General features: G+C 37.7%; 2 protein-coding genes across 3 annotated transcripts in view; one reads left to right on the forward strand and one right to left on the reverse strand.

The window, feature by feature from the left end:
• The window catches only part of LRBA (LPS responsive beige-like anchor protein), a 777508-nt gene that overhangs the window by 312312 nt on the left and 452071 nt on the right, over positions 1–13125 (reverse strand). For both annotated transcript variants that reach the window (XM_007469901.1, XM_007469902.1), the window contains 2 exons: positions 8752–8898; positions 6127–6263 (listed from right to left, as the gene is read on the reverse strand). In XM_007469901.1, coding sequence (XP_007469963.1) covers positions 6127–6263; positions 8752–8898 — 284 coding nt within the window. The remainder of the gene's footprint in view (positions 1–6126; positions 6264–8751; positions 8899–13125) is intronic.
• Positions 7–2675, forward strand: MAB21L2 (mab-21 like 2). Its single transcript, XM_007469900.1, has one exon. The coding sequence runs from the start codon at positions 1005–1007 to the stop codon at positions 2082–2084; it is 1080 nt and encodes a 359-aa protein (XP_007469962.1). The 5' UTR covers positions 7–1004; the 3' UTR covers positions 2085–2675.

Here is a 13125-nt window from a genome sequence, read left to right on the forward strand (position 1 = left end):
GGGAAAGAGAGAGAGACATCGGAGGGAGAGGCGACTCAGAAAGTGGAATCTGCACAAGCAACCTAAAGGGGGAGGAGAAGAAAAACCCTCGAATCGTTATAACTAAACCCCAGATGCAACGCAAGCAACGACTTCGTCACACTAAAATAGATTTTGTGACGGCCAAAATTATAAATTACGAAGCAGAAATGAGTATCAAACAACTTCCAGCGGTTTGCACCTAGAGAAAGACAAGAAGAACGCACTGCAAACAAACCAACCCAGTCCAAACAACGCCTCCAGTAGGAAAAGAGGAAAACCGCTACAAGAGGACCCCCTGAGAAGAGACCAGACCTACAAGCTGAGAGTGCGGGGCATCTGCGAACCTCTGAGTGTGCTGCGGACTGAGTTGCACTTCGCCGCTCTCTGGACATTAATTACACCCTTCACCTTCCATCTGGGGGAGGGTGAGGAGAAAAGCACTCACCTAATCTGAATAAAGAAGTGCTACCAGCGTGGGAGAGAAGTTTAAGAATGAAACACTGAATGTTTCGCTTTTATTTTTAAATTTACTTTGGCATTTAAAAGACCTCATTTCCAGATTTCTGGGCCATCTCCGCTGCAGACGTCTAAGCCTAACCTCTTGGTAACCTGAATTTTTCTCTCTCACCCTGTCTCCCCACCCCCCTCCCCTTCATCTTGCCCGCAGGCACATCTTTATTTCACATATCAAGAGAAAGCAAAAAAGTCCCAGCAGGTACTTTTCTTTTTCCAAGATCATCCTTTTTTTTTTTTTCTTTTTTCCTTATTTTCTGGAGAAGAAAAAAGCTTTCAAAAGAGGGGAAGGAAAGAGCTAGACGGCTGAAGCATCAGCCGGGCAGCCCAGGTGGAAACAAGAGTGAAAGTGGGGCTTAGGGGAGCGCAGCGCCTCTTTCGCAAGCCGCAGGGCCACCACCAGCACGTGAGCCTTGGATCCCTCAACGTACTGCGAGACGCCGGTGTACAGCCCGGACCTGTGCCCCAACATGATCGCCGCTCAGGCCAAGCTGGTTTACCAGCTCAATAAATACTACACTGAGCGCTGCCAAGCGCGCAAGGCGGCCATCGCCAAGACCATCCGAGAGGTCTGTAAGGTGGTCTCGGACGTGCTAAAGGAAGTGGAGGTGCAGGAGCCTCGCTTCATCAGCTCCCTGAGCGAGATCGATGCCCGCTACGAGGGGCTGGAGGTCATCTCACCCACAGAATTCGAGGTGGTGCTCTACCTAAACCAGATGGGCGTCTTCAACTTCGTGGACGACGGCTCACTGCCGGGCTGCGCAGTGCTCAAACTGAGCGATGGGCGGAAGCGGAGCATGTCTCTCTGGGTCGAGTTCATCACAGCGTCCGGCTACCTCTCGGCGCGCAAGATCCGCTCACGTTTCCAGACGCTGGTGGCTCAGGCGGTGGACAAGTGCAGCTACCGGGATGTGGTCAAGATGATCGCGGATACCAGCGAGGTCAAGTTGCGCATCAGGGAGCGCTACGTGGTGCAAATCACTCCGGCGTTCAAGTGCACCGGTATCTGGCCTCGCAGTGCTGCACAGTGGCCTATGCCCCACATCCCCTGGCCCGGCCCCAATAGGGTGGCGGAGGTCAAGGCCGAAGGGTTCAACTTGCTCTCTAAGGAGTGCTACTCGCTGACCGGCAAGCAGAGCTCTGCGGAGAGCGACGCCTGGGTGCTGCAGTTCGGAGAGGCTGAGAACCGCCTGCTGATGGGCGGCTGCCGAAACAAGTGTCTCTCGGTGCTGAAGACGCTGCGGGACCGCCACCTGGAGCTGCCTGGCCAGCCACTCAATAACTACCACATGAAGACGCTGCTGCTGTACGAGTGCGAGAAGCACCCGCGGGAAACGGACTGGGACGAGGCGTGCCTCGGAGATCGGCTCAACGGCATCCTGCTGCAGCTCATCTCCTGCCTGCAGTGCCGCCGCTGCCCTCACTATTTTCTGCCCAACCTCGACCTTTTCCAGGGCAAGCCCCACTCGGCCCTGGAGAGCGCTGCCAAGCAGACCTGGAGGTTGGCCAGGGAAATTCTCACCAATCCCAAAAGTCTGGACAAACTATAGGGTGCTGGGGACTGCTTGAAAAGCGACACAAACAGGAATGCTCTCAAACACACAACACACAACTCGGCGACAAACAGCGGAAACTCCAGACACAGACTTTTATGTAAGCCACCTAAGAGAAACGGGAACCTGGCAGAAGACCTCCTTAATTAACAAGCAAACAAAAGGAGAGCAAACCAACCAAACACACAAAATCACATTCTTGCACAAAAGTGATCCTTCTCTTCCAAACAATGTGAATTTAAAAGGTCACACAACAGAAGCAATCGGGCTTTGCCACAACAAAATGAAACCCAAGGTACATTTTCAATCAAAATATAGTAGTTTCTCCCTTTGCCTTCTCTCCCCCTCTTCATTCTGTCTCTGTCTCTCTGTCTCTCTCTCCAATTTGTTTTGGGTTGCCTGAATGTTGTCACCAAGTGAAAAAAAAGTATTTAATTATATGTAAAATTTCTCTTTTAAACAGTTTTGCTGATGTTAAATGTATCTCAGTGCCAATGTCAGATGTGTCCCTCCCTCCCCCACACCTCTTCCCTCACCCTAAGCAGTCTTGTTGAAAACAGTAATAAAAATACTACTTTACATTGTAAATGACTGTTTGTGAATTGTTCTTAAATGAAGGAAGGTGAGATCACAATTTATTATTTACAATATAAAGATGTGAACTTGAGGAATGCAAGAAGCTTCCATTTTAACTCTAGTTTGCAAAATTTACAAATGCAGCACATTTTGTAGATTTCACGATTCAAGTTCCCACCAAAATCTTTAGGAAAGAGAAAATATTAATTTTACACAACTATAATATATGTTTGTTCTGTAGATTTTAAGACTAAAAGTAATATCTCATTTCACACTTGAAAGAACAGATTTTGTATGAAAGAACTGATTTTGATCCTAATTTTTAAAAGAAAAGTTTTTTCACATTAAAAATTAAGATATTTGCTCTCTCATGCCATAATCTAAAAAAAAAAATGCACTGTGAGTCTGAATTATAAAAGAAACATTTATGGATCTTTTCTGAATAGTTAACATAATGAGTTATACTCATCCTTCAATCATTTGTCCTCTTCAAGTTTTAAATAATAAAACAACAATTAAATCAGTCACATTAAAAGAGGATTAAAATGGGTATAGCCATATTCCTTTTCCCCAGCAAATGGTGATATGAACAATCCAGATGTATAAATTACTTCAAGTTTTTAAATGGCTAGTTATAAATGCTGTAACTATGATCATTTTTTAATCAAAGTTCCAGAATTATTCAGAAGTAGCTTATACTCAATTTAAATAAAAAAGGTTTTAATACTATTTTATGACCAAAGAAAAATTAAATATAAGAAAAGTATGTTCCTCTTCTTTCTGCTTTTCTAAGGTAACAATCCAGTGTATTCATTTCAACGTTTCAACTTTAACAAACGTTTCTTTTTAATATAAGGAAATATCTGATTACAAAAATAAAATAATTAGTAAAACTGAAAGCATCCCAAAGGAACTGGTTCCTCTTCTTTATGCTGGAGGTAACTATACTCCATTACATATGTTAATGAGAGGCACAGGTACCGAATCCATGTCAGATGTTACCCTTTAATATTTAAAATTTATTCTTTGAATTAGCCCACTTTTTTAACCTACTGAGAAAATCCAGGAATGAGAGATACAAAGAAAAATGTTCTAAAAAGCAATTTTAAAGATCAGAGAAAGAAGTCTGAGTGGGGGAGGCAGTGTATGGAGGGATGAGCGGCAGGATAGCAGAGGTGGATGAAAAACAAGGGAGCTACTCAGAGCTGTGGTGCCTAGTTCACTTGATAAAACAGGTTTAACTTTTAAGATTCCTAGGTAAAAATTCCATAGTAAAAATAGTTCTGAGTTAGAAATATAAACTGTGATCTTATCAGTTCTGAAATCATCTCTACTCTTTCAACCTATACTATATCTTTTTCAGGTCTCTCTTCCTGCAGATGTAGAATAAACTCACTGTAATACTAACTGGTTCAGACAAATATACTAATTTTTTGAATAATACAAATGAACTTATTCTCTAGGGAAAATGTTCTGAATTTTTAAGAACAATTTCAAAGCAAGTAGTAGGTGCTTACATTTACAAAGAAATTACTTAAGGGCACAGTGTTTAGTTTAAAAGATATAAATGACATTTTAAAATGACCGTTTTTGCACTCACAAAAGTATTTAAAGCATTAGACACGTATCTCCCTCCAACTATCTCAGAGAAAAAGTTTTAAGTCTTGACAAGAAGAAATAAAAATTCCCCAATTCAATATCTTTTTTTCCATCCTTATTTAATTTAATGCAGGTATCACCAACAATAAAAGAAAAACACTCCAGTGTCCTCATTTACAAAATACCTTAAACACCAACGTCTATACAAAATCAAAAATTCTTCCAATAATGGGCTGAAAAATTTTTGAGAATATAAATTAGCAAAAGTTTTGATTTCTGTAACATTAGGCAGGTTGCAGCAGTACAGACCATTTCCGTGTCTAGGCTCAAAGATCCTGTATTGCACAAGCAGCAGGGAAAAAAATTAATTTAATGATGCTGTACAGAATAAGATCAGACAGAAATAGAAGTTATAACTTTCCCCAAAAGGAGTCAATAACTTCAAAGATCCTAATCACAAAGATTGGCAGGGGTTTTAATAATGACGACAATTCATTAGCCATGTTTAAAACAAATCACATTTTAGATTTTAAGCCATGTATGTCTAAAAGCATAATAGAATAAATAGTATTCTGAATTAAATTTCGGCCTAACTCACAAATTACCATAAATTAGAGAGTTTGAGTAATTTTGGTTACCTTCCTTTCCTAAAGAAACTAAAATACATTTTCAGACATTTCAGCCATACAACAAAGTAGAAAATTTTTCTAGCTGATATAATTTCAGAATTAAAGTTTTCTCTACATTGGATTAGCTACATTCTTAAACTCAAAACAATCAGTTTCAGCACAGACTTCCTTTCACATAGTCTACCAAGTCCAGTCTTAATAAAAGCAGCAATGCTGAACCCAAGTGCTAAAAACATGCATAAGACAAGATATGGTTTGTTTGTAAAGTTTTTCATAAAATTATAACATTTTCATTATGAATGACTTTGAAATACTTCTAAGTCACCAAAATTTAATAATTCACATGATTCCCAAATCAAAGAATTTCCTACCAATAAACTCAGAAAACAATTACGTGTGCGTGTGGACACACACACACACACACACACACACACACACACACAAGCTAACAGCCTGTAAAAGAAATTACTCCATTTTTTAAAACCTCTTCTCTTTCTACAGGTTACTTATTTTGCTAATTTTAAAAGAAACAGAACAAATTCTACCATTCACTTTCATGAAATAAACCTAATTTTGGCTTTATGGCTATGCCACAAATGTCTCTTAGTAAAATAAAGTTGCCAAGGTCTGAAAAGTAATCAGAAATACATTTTAAAGGGGAAATTACATATTCATTTAAGAATAGGAATTTATGCAGTACCTTGTAAAACTGACTACAGGTAATGGGAAAAAGAGGTATCTCGCACATACAAGCCATGCTTGCATGCATGTCAGAGTAGTAAGTCAGGAGGACAAAGCAAGGAGAGTGATATATTGGTATTATATCCAGAAAAATATAAAGGCTAAACAAAATAATTCCACTCTCACTGAATTTTGTAGCTTAATTCACCCGGACCCTTTGAGGCAAAATATATTTTATAGACGATATTCCCTGAGGTTCTCCCCCCACCCCTGAATGAGCTAATGATAAATGCAATTAAATGGAAATTGTTTTTGAATCTAAATGAACTTCAATAATCTAACTAGCTGGTAAGGGAATCATAAGCTAAAGGAGATAGTTGCCTTGCATATAGGCAGAAGCAATTCATCAAGAAATTCAAACTATTTCTATCATAGTTTATTAATGTCAGTCCTACCCAGCAGCAGCCACACACACACACACACACACACACACACACACACACTTTCCCATCATAAAAAAAAAAAAATTCCATAAAATGAAACCCATTCCTCACCTTGGGGTCAATTTTCTTGAAGTTAGGGTCTTCTTCATCCACCTCAAAATAGAGTTCGGAGGAGGTGACAGAAAGAGTGCCCTTTACTACAACAGAGGGGGCCACAAGCTGAGCTGGTGTGCTCAAGCTAACAGGACCTGCCAAAAGGAAAAGACAAGCCAAACAAGTTGGAATGATATTTTTCAAAAACTCAAGTGGATTCAGGCAGAAATTTCATTTAATTTTAAATTCTCACCTCTAGCACCAAATTGCCTGCTTACCCCTTTTACACTTACAAATTCTGTCCACACCAAATCTCCCTCTGAAAATGCAAAGTTAGGGTTCTCATACTAAGAGATCTATAATAGGCGGTTAATGATAACAGTAAACTAGGATTCAATTATTTTATAGGGAGTCGGCCTACCTTTGGTCTGATCTCCTGGTTAGAAGGTGGCTCAGCCTAAATAAGTCCATCCACATTCCATTTAGAAAACAAGCCTCAGGCTATCAAACAACATAGAAAAACAACCAGGAGCAAGGAAGACTCAATAGGCTTCTAAGGCCAGAGGTTAGCTTAGAGTTTGGCTGAGGCATGATTACAGAAAGATTACTAGCTTATTAATGAAGTGAGGAACATTAAACCATATTCTCTGATAAAGATTTTGTGCCAGGTTGGCACAAAACCTCTTCCATAACAACTTCACCCCATAAAAGATTGGTAAAAATACTTCTTTTCCAAGCCTGCCTTTCCATTGTTCAATGCGTCCAAATCTAGTATTAGTGTAGTTCAGGGACTCTGGGAGTAAACAGCTGGAGGGTGGGTTTCCAAGTGAATGAATTTTTATTGGAATAATCAAATCTCCACAGGGCTTATCAAAAAGACAAATCAGCCTGCTACTGAAAACAACAGATTCACTATAGATAGAAGAGCATAAAGTATATTAGAGCCAAACCTAAAATAAGGACTAAAAATAATAATTATACATATATATATTTACATACAGAGAGATGTAGTAAGTTTTTGAAATCCCATGTAAATTCCTCATTGTAAAAATCCTATAGGTGACGAAAACAGCAAGACAAGATTGGCATTTATAGTTACGAATTAATATAGTGCCTATAAACACGGTACACCTATTCAGGTAATCAATGGGTGAATAAGTGTTTCAAAATTCAGATGAATTGACATTTCCATCGATTGTTAGAAGGGTGTTGGTCCTTAATCTCACATCAATCTTAATGTGTGCCAGTGGGACAATAGGAGGGATGCTCTGCAGAGATCAGAGCAGGTTTTGCCCTCTATTCCCAATGTACAAATACATTGTGTTTGCAGATGGGCAGCAGATAACTGCAGAACAGCCATGATTTCCCAAAGCTCATCCCTATAAATGGATGAAAGAAGCAGCTATGTGTTCTTTTGCTGTCTCCTTTGCCCTCCGTACATTAGCATGTAATCCTGAGAAGAAATAACATTTTTTCAATCATTCTCAGACATTCAATTACAGGGTAAGCAGACAGCTGCAGGAGCTAGGGCAGCCTAGGTCCTACAGAAGACCCCTGACAATTTCCACTTCATTTCTAACCCACACCACTTTATTAGTGTGGATTACTTCTTAATCCTATTTCCATTGTCAAGATTATATAATTAAACTCCCCTTTCACCTCTATTACTGTATGAATGTATTACTAGTAGCAAGAATAGAAGCAAAATAAAGGAGGAGGAAATGAGTAAATGGATGTGAAGGAAAAGACCAGAGAATAGCAGTGTCCACCTTACTCTCTACTCCTGCCCAAAGCCCTTAACAGTAAGCGCCAATTAATTTTATTTTACTTTACAGAGAGATTTATAGCCATCAGAGAAGATGCCATCATCTGTTTTTGCTTTTCATTATCATTCATTTCATGGTTGCAGATATGTCACTAAATAAAAGATTTTTCATGCCTTTTAAATTATCAAAATAGTAGATTATGTAACTTTCATCTATTGAAGATGTAGAATCTTTCAGACTTTCCTCCTTGAGGGACAGAGCCACAGGCATTAAAGAAAAAAAGGTATTTAATGAATGACTAAAATTTCAAGCTAAACAAGAGAATTTTTCCCATAAGGGAAGTAAAACTGAAAATCTGCAGAGCGCAAATCAAAAATTGCTACATCAGATAAAATATGTGAGTCCTGTGAAAAGCCATAGCATTCTTGGAATGGATTTTTTGAGAGTTAAATGTATATGCAGCATGTTCCCTAAGACCTGTATATCAAAGCAAATAGCTCATCTACCTCCAAGCTTTATTTACAAAGCAATTGGCATAATTTTACATACAGCTCTCATTTTGTAGAGATTAGGTAACTCCTATTAGATGGGTGAAGCAAGTTTGTTTTGTTGTTGCTGTTTTTGTACTTTTTTTCTTTTTCAGTAAAGATTATTCATAAAAGAAAAAGATGAGTAGGGTAAACAGAATAGAAAAATGACAGGGAAACTATTGAAGATTGGGGGGAAATGTTTAGAAGAACAAAAACAATCTTCATTTAATGTAATTGTGGGTGTAAAGCTGGTAGTCCTGCTTTTTCAGGCAGAGCTGAAGAAGTAAGTAATTAGATGCATGCTGGCTCAGAGCTAGCTGAAGTATGTGCACGACCCCTGAATTTACCAGTGAGATTCTCTAAATCTTTCTCGTCCACGGATGACAGAGTATCGTCGTCGCCTTCCAGGAGGATCTCGTTTTCTGAGTTCTGATTTCCTAAAGCCTGACTCTTGATGGACTGTTTTCCTTTAGCAAGAATATCTTCATCTGCAGCTGAAATGAAAAGGAAACAAAGCTGTCCATCAGGTCTGGGAAGAGCACCATGGCCGAGGGGCAGGGAACCGAGGTAAGGATAGGTGGCCCAAGATGGTCAATTGTTTTTACCCAGAGTCATCCAGGGTGGGGAAAGTGATCAGGATGGCCCACACGCTCCTTCTGACAACCATGATTCCCCAAACCTAATCTAATGTTACCTTGAACAAGAACCCTAATCCCATTAAATATGACCCTTGCACTGCTCACTAAGCCTTTTATTTACTTATATTTAGGGCAGAAGAGGGTTCAAAAGCAGCACATTGTTTTGAAATTTGTTAGTAGAAAAAAAAATCAGAACTTAGTTTTGGAAACAATACCTGCTTAACACTGAAAAACAAGGAATACTGATTTATTCCTGTGAATAATATTATAACAACATTCTGAAATGGTTGGGGTGTGGCTGTGAAGGAGAATGCATAAATACAGAGCTAAGAGAGATCCACAGCCAGTGAGGATTTAGGTGAGATTCTGCAGCCATATCTGACACTAATAAAGCTACAGCAGCTCTTAGAAGCGGCATGCTCTTCCTCTTACTCCATCCTCCCTCTTTCCTTCACACTAACCTTGCCCACATTTCACCCCACCCACAGCCCTACTCCAGCCCTTATACAAATCTCCAAGAGCAAGGCAGTGTGGAAACTAAGTGGAGGCTCAAACAGTACCTCCTCCATGTGTTTAAACTAAAGGGCTAAGACACCCCGGGGGCAAACATAACAGAAAGCCTGGGATGAGAGGCATCTGGGCAAAGAGCCTCACACCGCCTGAACTGGAGCAGCCTGTGGAGAGCAGCAGCGCCAGACTCAAAGGCACTGTGACAAGGCAGCCGAAGGGAAGGAAGGAGGGAAAGGGTACAGCAAATATAGAGAGTAAAGAAGCAGCTCTGCGGAGCACCTACAGCCACCAACGGAACCAGAAAGAGGAGCAGGCGAGCAGCTGAAAGGAGTCAACACTGAGACTCCAAATTCTGACGTCAAAACCCCATATCCCTCCAAGGTGACTCCCATTGCTTTGAGCAGCTTTCTCCTTAAGAAATACATAAAAGTAGATATTAACTTCTGGACTGGGAGTTTTAAAAGCGCATAGTGTCACATAAGGGAAATTTAGAATCCTCATTACACTACTGACATTCCCAGTCTCCAGCTAGAGAAATTCCAGAGGTAAAGCACCTGATCCACCAGGCAACAGCTATTGATATAGAAATAAGATGGCTAGGCTTTTTGCTCCACTGCAGTATCAGCCTAGGCATAAGACCCCAAACCCAGAAAGGATAAAGCACTCAGTTTGCAGTAACATGACTAATATTTATCTATATAATTTATTCTAAATAGTTAAACTACATGTATCTTACCTAGTTAGACAAATCAAAGCTTCTCTGAGTTTAATAGGTATGGTTATTTGATAACATTAAAGGTAAAAGTTTATTTTTACCATATTTATTGTAAGTTTATATGTAAACTTTTACATATAATTTTATAAATGTTTATATCATTTATATGTAATACTTATGGCACTACTTAAAAGAACATAGAAGCTTTCTATTTAATAAGAAAGTCACAGGAAGAGGCTTTCTATATTTAGCTTTGAATACTCTCTATGGATGAATAAAATCTTATTTTCCTTCATACCCACATACAGCATAGTATGCTGCACACATATGAAGGTCTCAATAAATATTTGAAAAGAACTAAAAGTATCTAATTGAAATGGCTCCATTTTCTTAAATGCAATAAAGAAATATACCCAAAAAACACTAATTTTTAGGAAAATAGGAGTATGAGTTTTTATATCATTGTTTATATTTCAAGCATTTATATTTCCTTACCTTGAAATCACAAACATTGCTCTTAGCCCAAACAAGATCTTTTTCAATTTACTATCAATTTTACTAAAAATAAATTGGTCACTGAGAAACACGAGAGAAATCACCATCTTCTATAGTTTGTTATAACGTAAATTATAATAAATTACAGTTGCCAGTCAGACTTTAGTACAAAATCAGTATGCTACATCCTCATTTCCTGGGTTTATAATTCCTTCATCAAAGCAGAAATAATAATAATAATAATGCTAATATTAAATACACTTATCATGAGCCAAAGTATTCAAAGCATTTTACACATTTAACTCATTTAATTCTCATATACCCTCTGCTAAATTCTCCTTTACACATGAGCAAACAGGCTCAGAGAGGTTATATAACTTGCTCAAGGCAACACAGCTGGCGATAAGTAGAGTCAGGATTCAAATCCAGTCAGTGTGGCACCAGCATGTGGGCTTCTAACCACTATGCCATAGAAAGTGAAAATAACCAATATACAAATATGAATGTATATGTAATTTACTGGTTAGTTTACTAATTCTTATGTTTCTCATAATGCATTTTAAAAAGCTTAAGTCAGGATTATAATAAATAAGTACAGAATATTCATTTCCAAACATTCATTTCCAAACCTAAATTTGATGAGCATAGGCCAAACACATCAGAAAAAACTAAATTCAACAGCTCGATCATTACTTTCTCTGATTACTGCCATACATGTCCTGAAGTACACCAAGCTTATTTGAAAGAAAAAAAGAAGGAAAAAACTCTTTAATCTGAAAACATTTACAAAAAATGACAGTAAGAATAGTCAGTGGCAATACACAATGGTTCAAAATAGCTCAGTAAATAAATTACATTCATTTCAATGACCACTAAAAATAATTTTTTATCCCTTCCCACTGAAATTTTAAAATTTTAAATATGTTCTCATCATGCTGACAACAAATTAAAACACAATAGCTTTTGAATTAAAATTTTATGAAAAAAAATTTAAGTACTATAGGTCTACTGTATGCATACAAACACCACTTTTATTTATTTATTTACTTATTTTTACAAGCTCAGATTCTGGAATTGTTCAACCTCAACTGAAAAAGCTCTTTTGTCATGGAAAATATGCAGCTTACTGATATTTAGAATGGTTTTCCTGTAATTAACTCCCCCTTGAGGATTTTAAGTTAGCAGCAGTAAAATTACCAACAGTACTCTAATACACACCACATGCGCTGGTGTTCAATTCTCAGTGGTCTAATAGCTTTCTGCTAAAGAACTTTTTTTTTCAAAATTAGAACAAAACTGTCCCAAGCATAAAATAAAAGATAATTATCATATTTATATGTGCTGGGAAAAGCATATTTTTAAATTTTGTTTGTCTTATACTCAATCAACCATTAAAACAAGAATCAATTATTTTAATATTTTCTGTGAATATATCCTGCACTTGTATAAAAGTTAATTGGATGAAGTCAAAATATACTTTTGGTTCAATTTTAAAGCTTGATTCAGATCTTTTCTGGTTAATGAAATTATTACCAAACATGATAACTGTTTAAATTTTTCATATCACTATCAACAAACTGCCTTCACTAATCTCATATATTATTCGGATTTAATATTTACCCTAACTTAATAACCAAACTGCAATTGTTATATAAAATTGGAGAAATCTGTAAAAAATGTTTTCTTTGAAACGTAACTTGTGATTCACTGAGGCTAAGAGCAATGAGAGGGCTCAGAGAAAAGCTGGTCCTCAAAATGTAAAGTTCAAGTTCTTTAGAGCTAGCTCTGGGCATGAGTTGATTTATCTATGCAACACAGACTAGGTAAGTAAAATTAAAACAGAAAACTGTTCTACCTATGATATATAAATCCCTTTTTAGAAGTCCACTGTGCAAGTGAACTGGAATTATCAATAGCCTGTATTATAGTAAAAAAAAAAAATGATACATTAAGAATTAGCCACTTTGTTAATTAAAAAAAGAAGATAACTACTGGGATAAAGAAGTGACCTCAACTGTACATAAAATGAGTGTCCACTTAGTGTGATGTGCAGTACATACCATAACTGTTTATTCTGAACACGACACATAAAGAATACCTTATATACAACTATTGTCCTCAACTAATTCCCCTTTATAGTTTATGCAATTTCCAAGGTCAAGAAAATTTACTCTAGAAAAATTAGTGAAACTACAAAGGATAATTAGGAGAACAAGCCAAGTTCATCTCCTAGTGATCATGGATTTCTCAAAAGTTTTAGATGAAGAACCTAGTGTATTTGATCCTAAGAAGGAAGCAGTAGTATCTGGCATTATTGAAGATATGAGAGAATGACATGATTTAGGATCTTTACATGGTCTGTC

Source organism: Lipotes vexillifer, unplaced genomic scaffold (assembly GCF_000442215.2).
Source record: "Lipotes vexillifer unplaced genomic scaffold, Lipotes_vexillifer_v1.1 scaffold755, whole genome shotgun sequence".
NCBI lineage: Eukaryota > Metazoa > Chordata > Mammalia > Artiodactyla > Lipotidae > Lipotes > Lipotes vexillifer.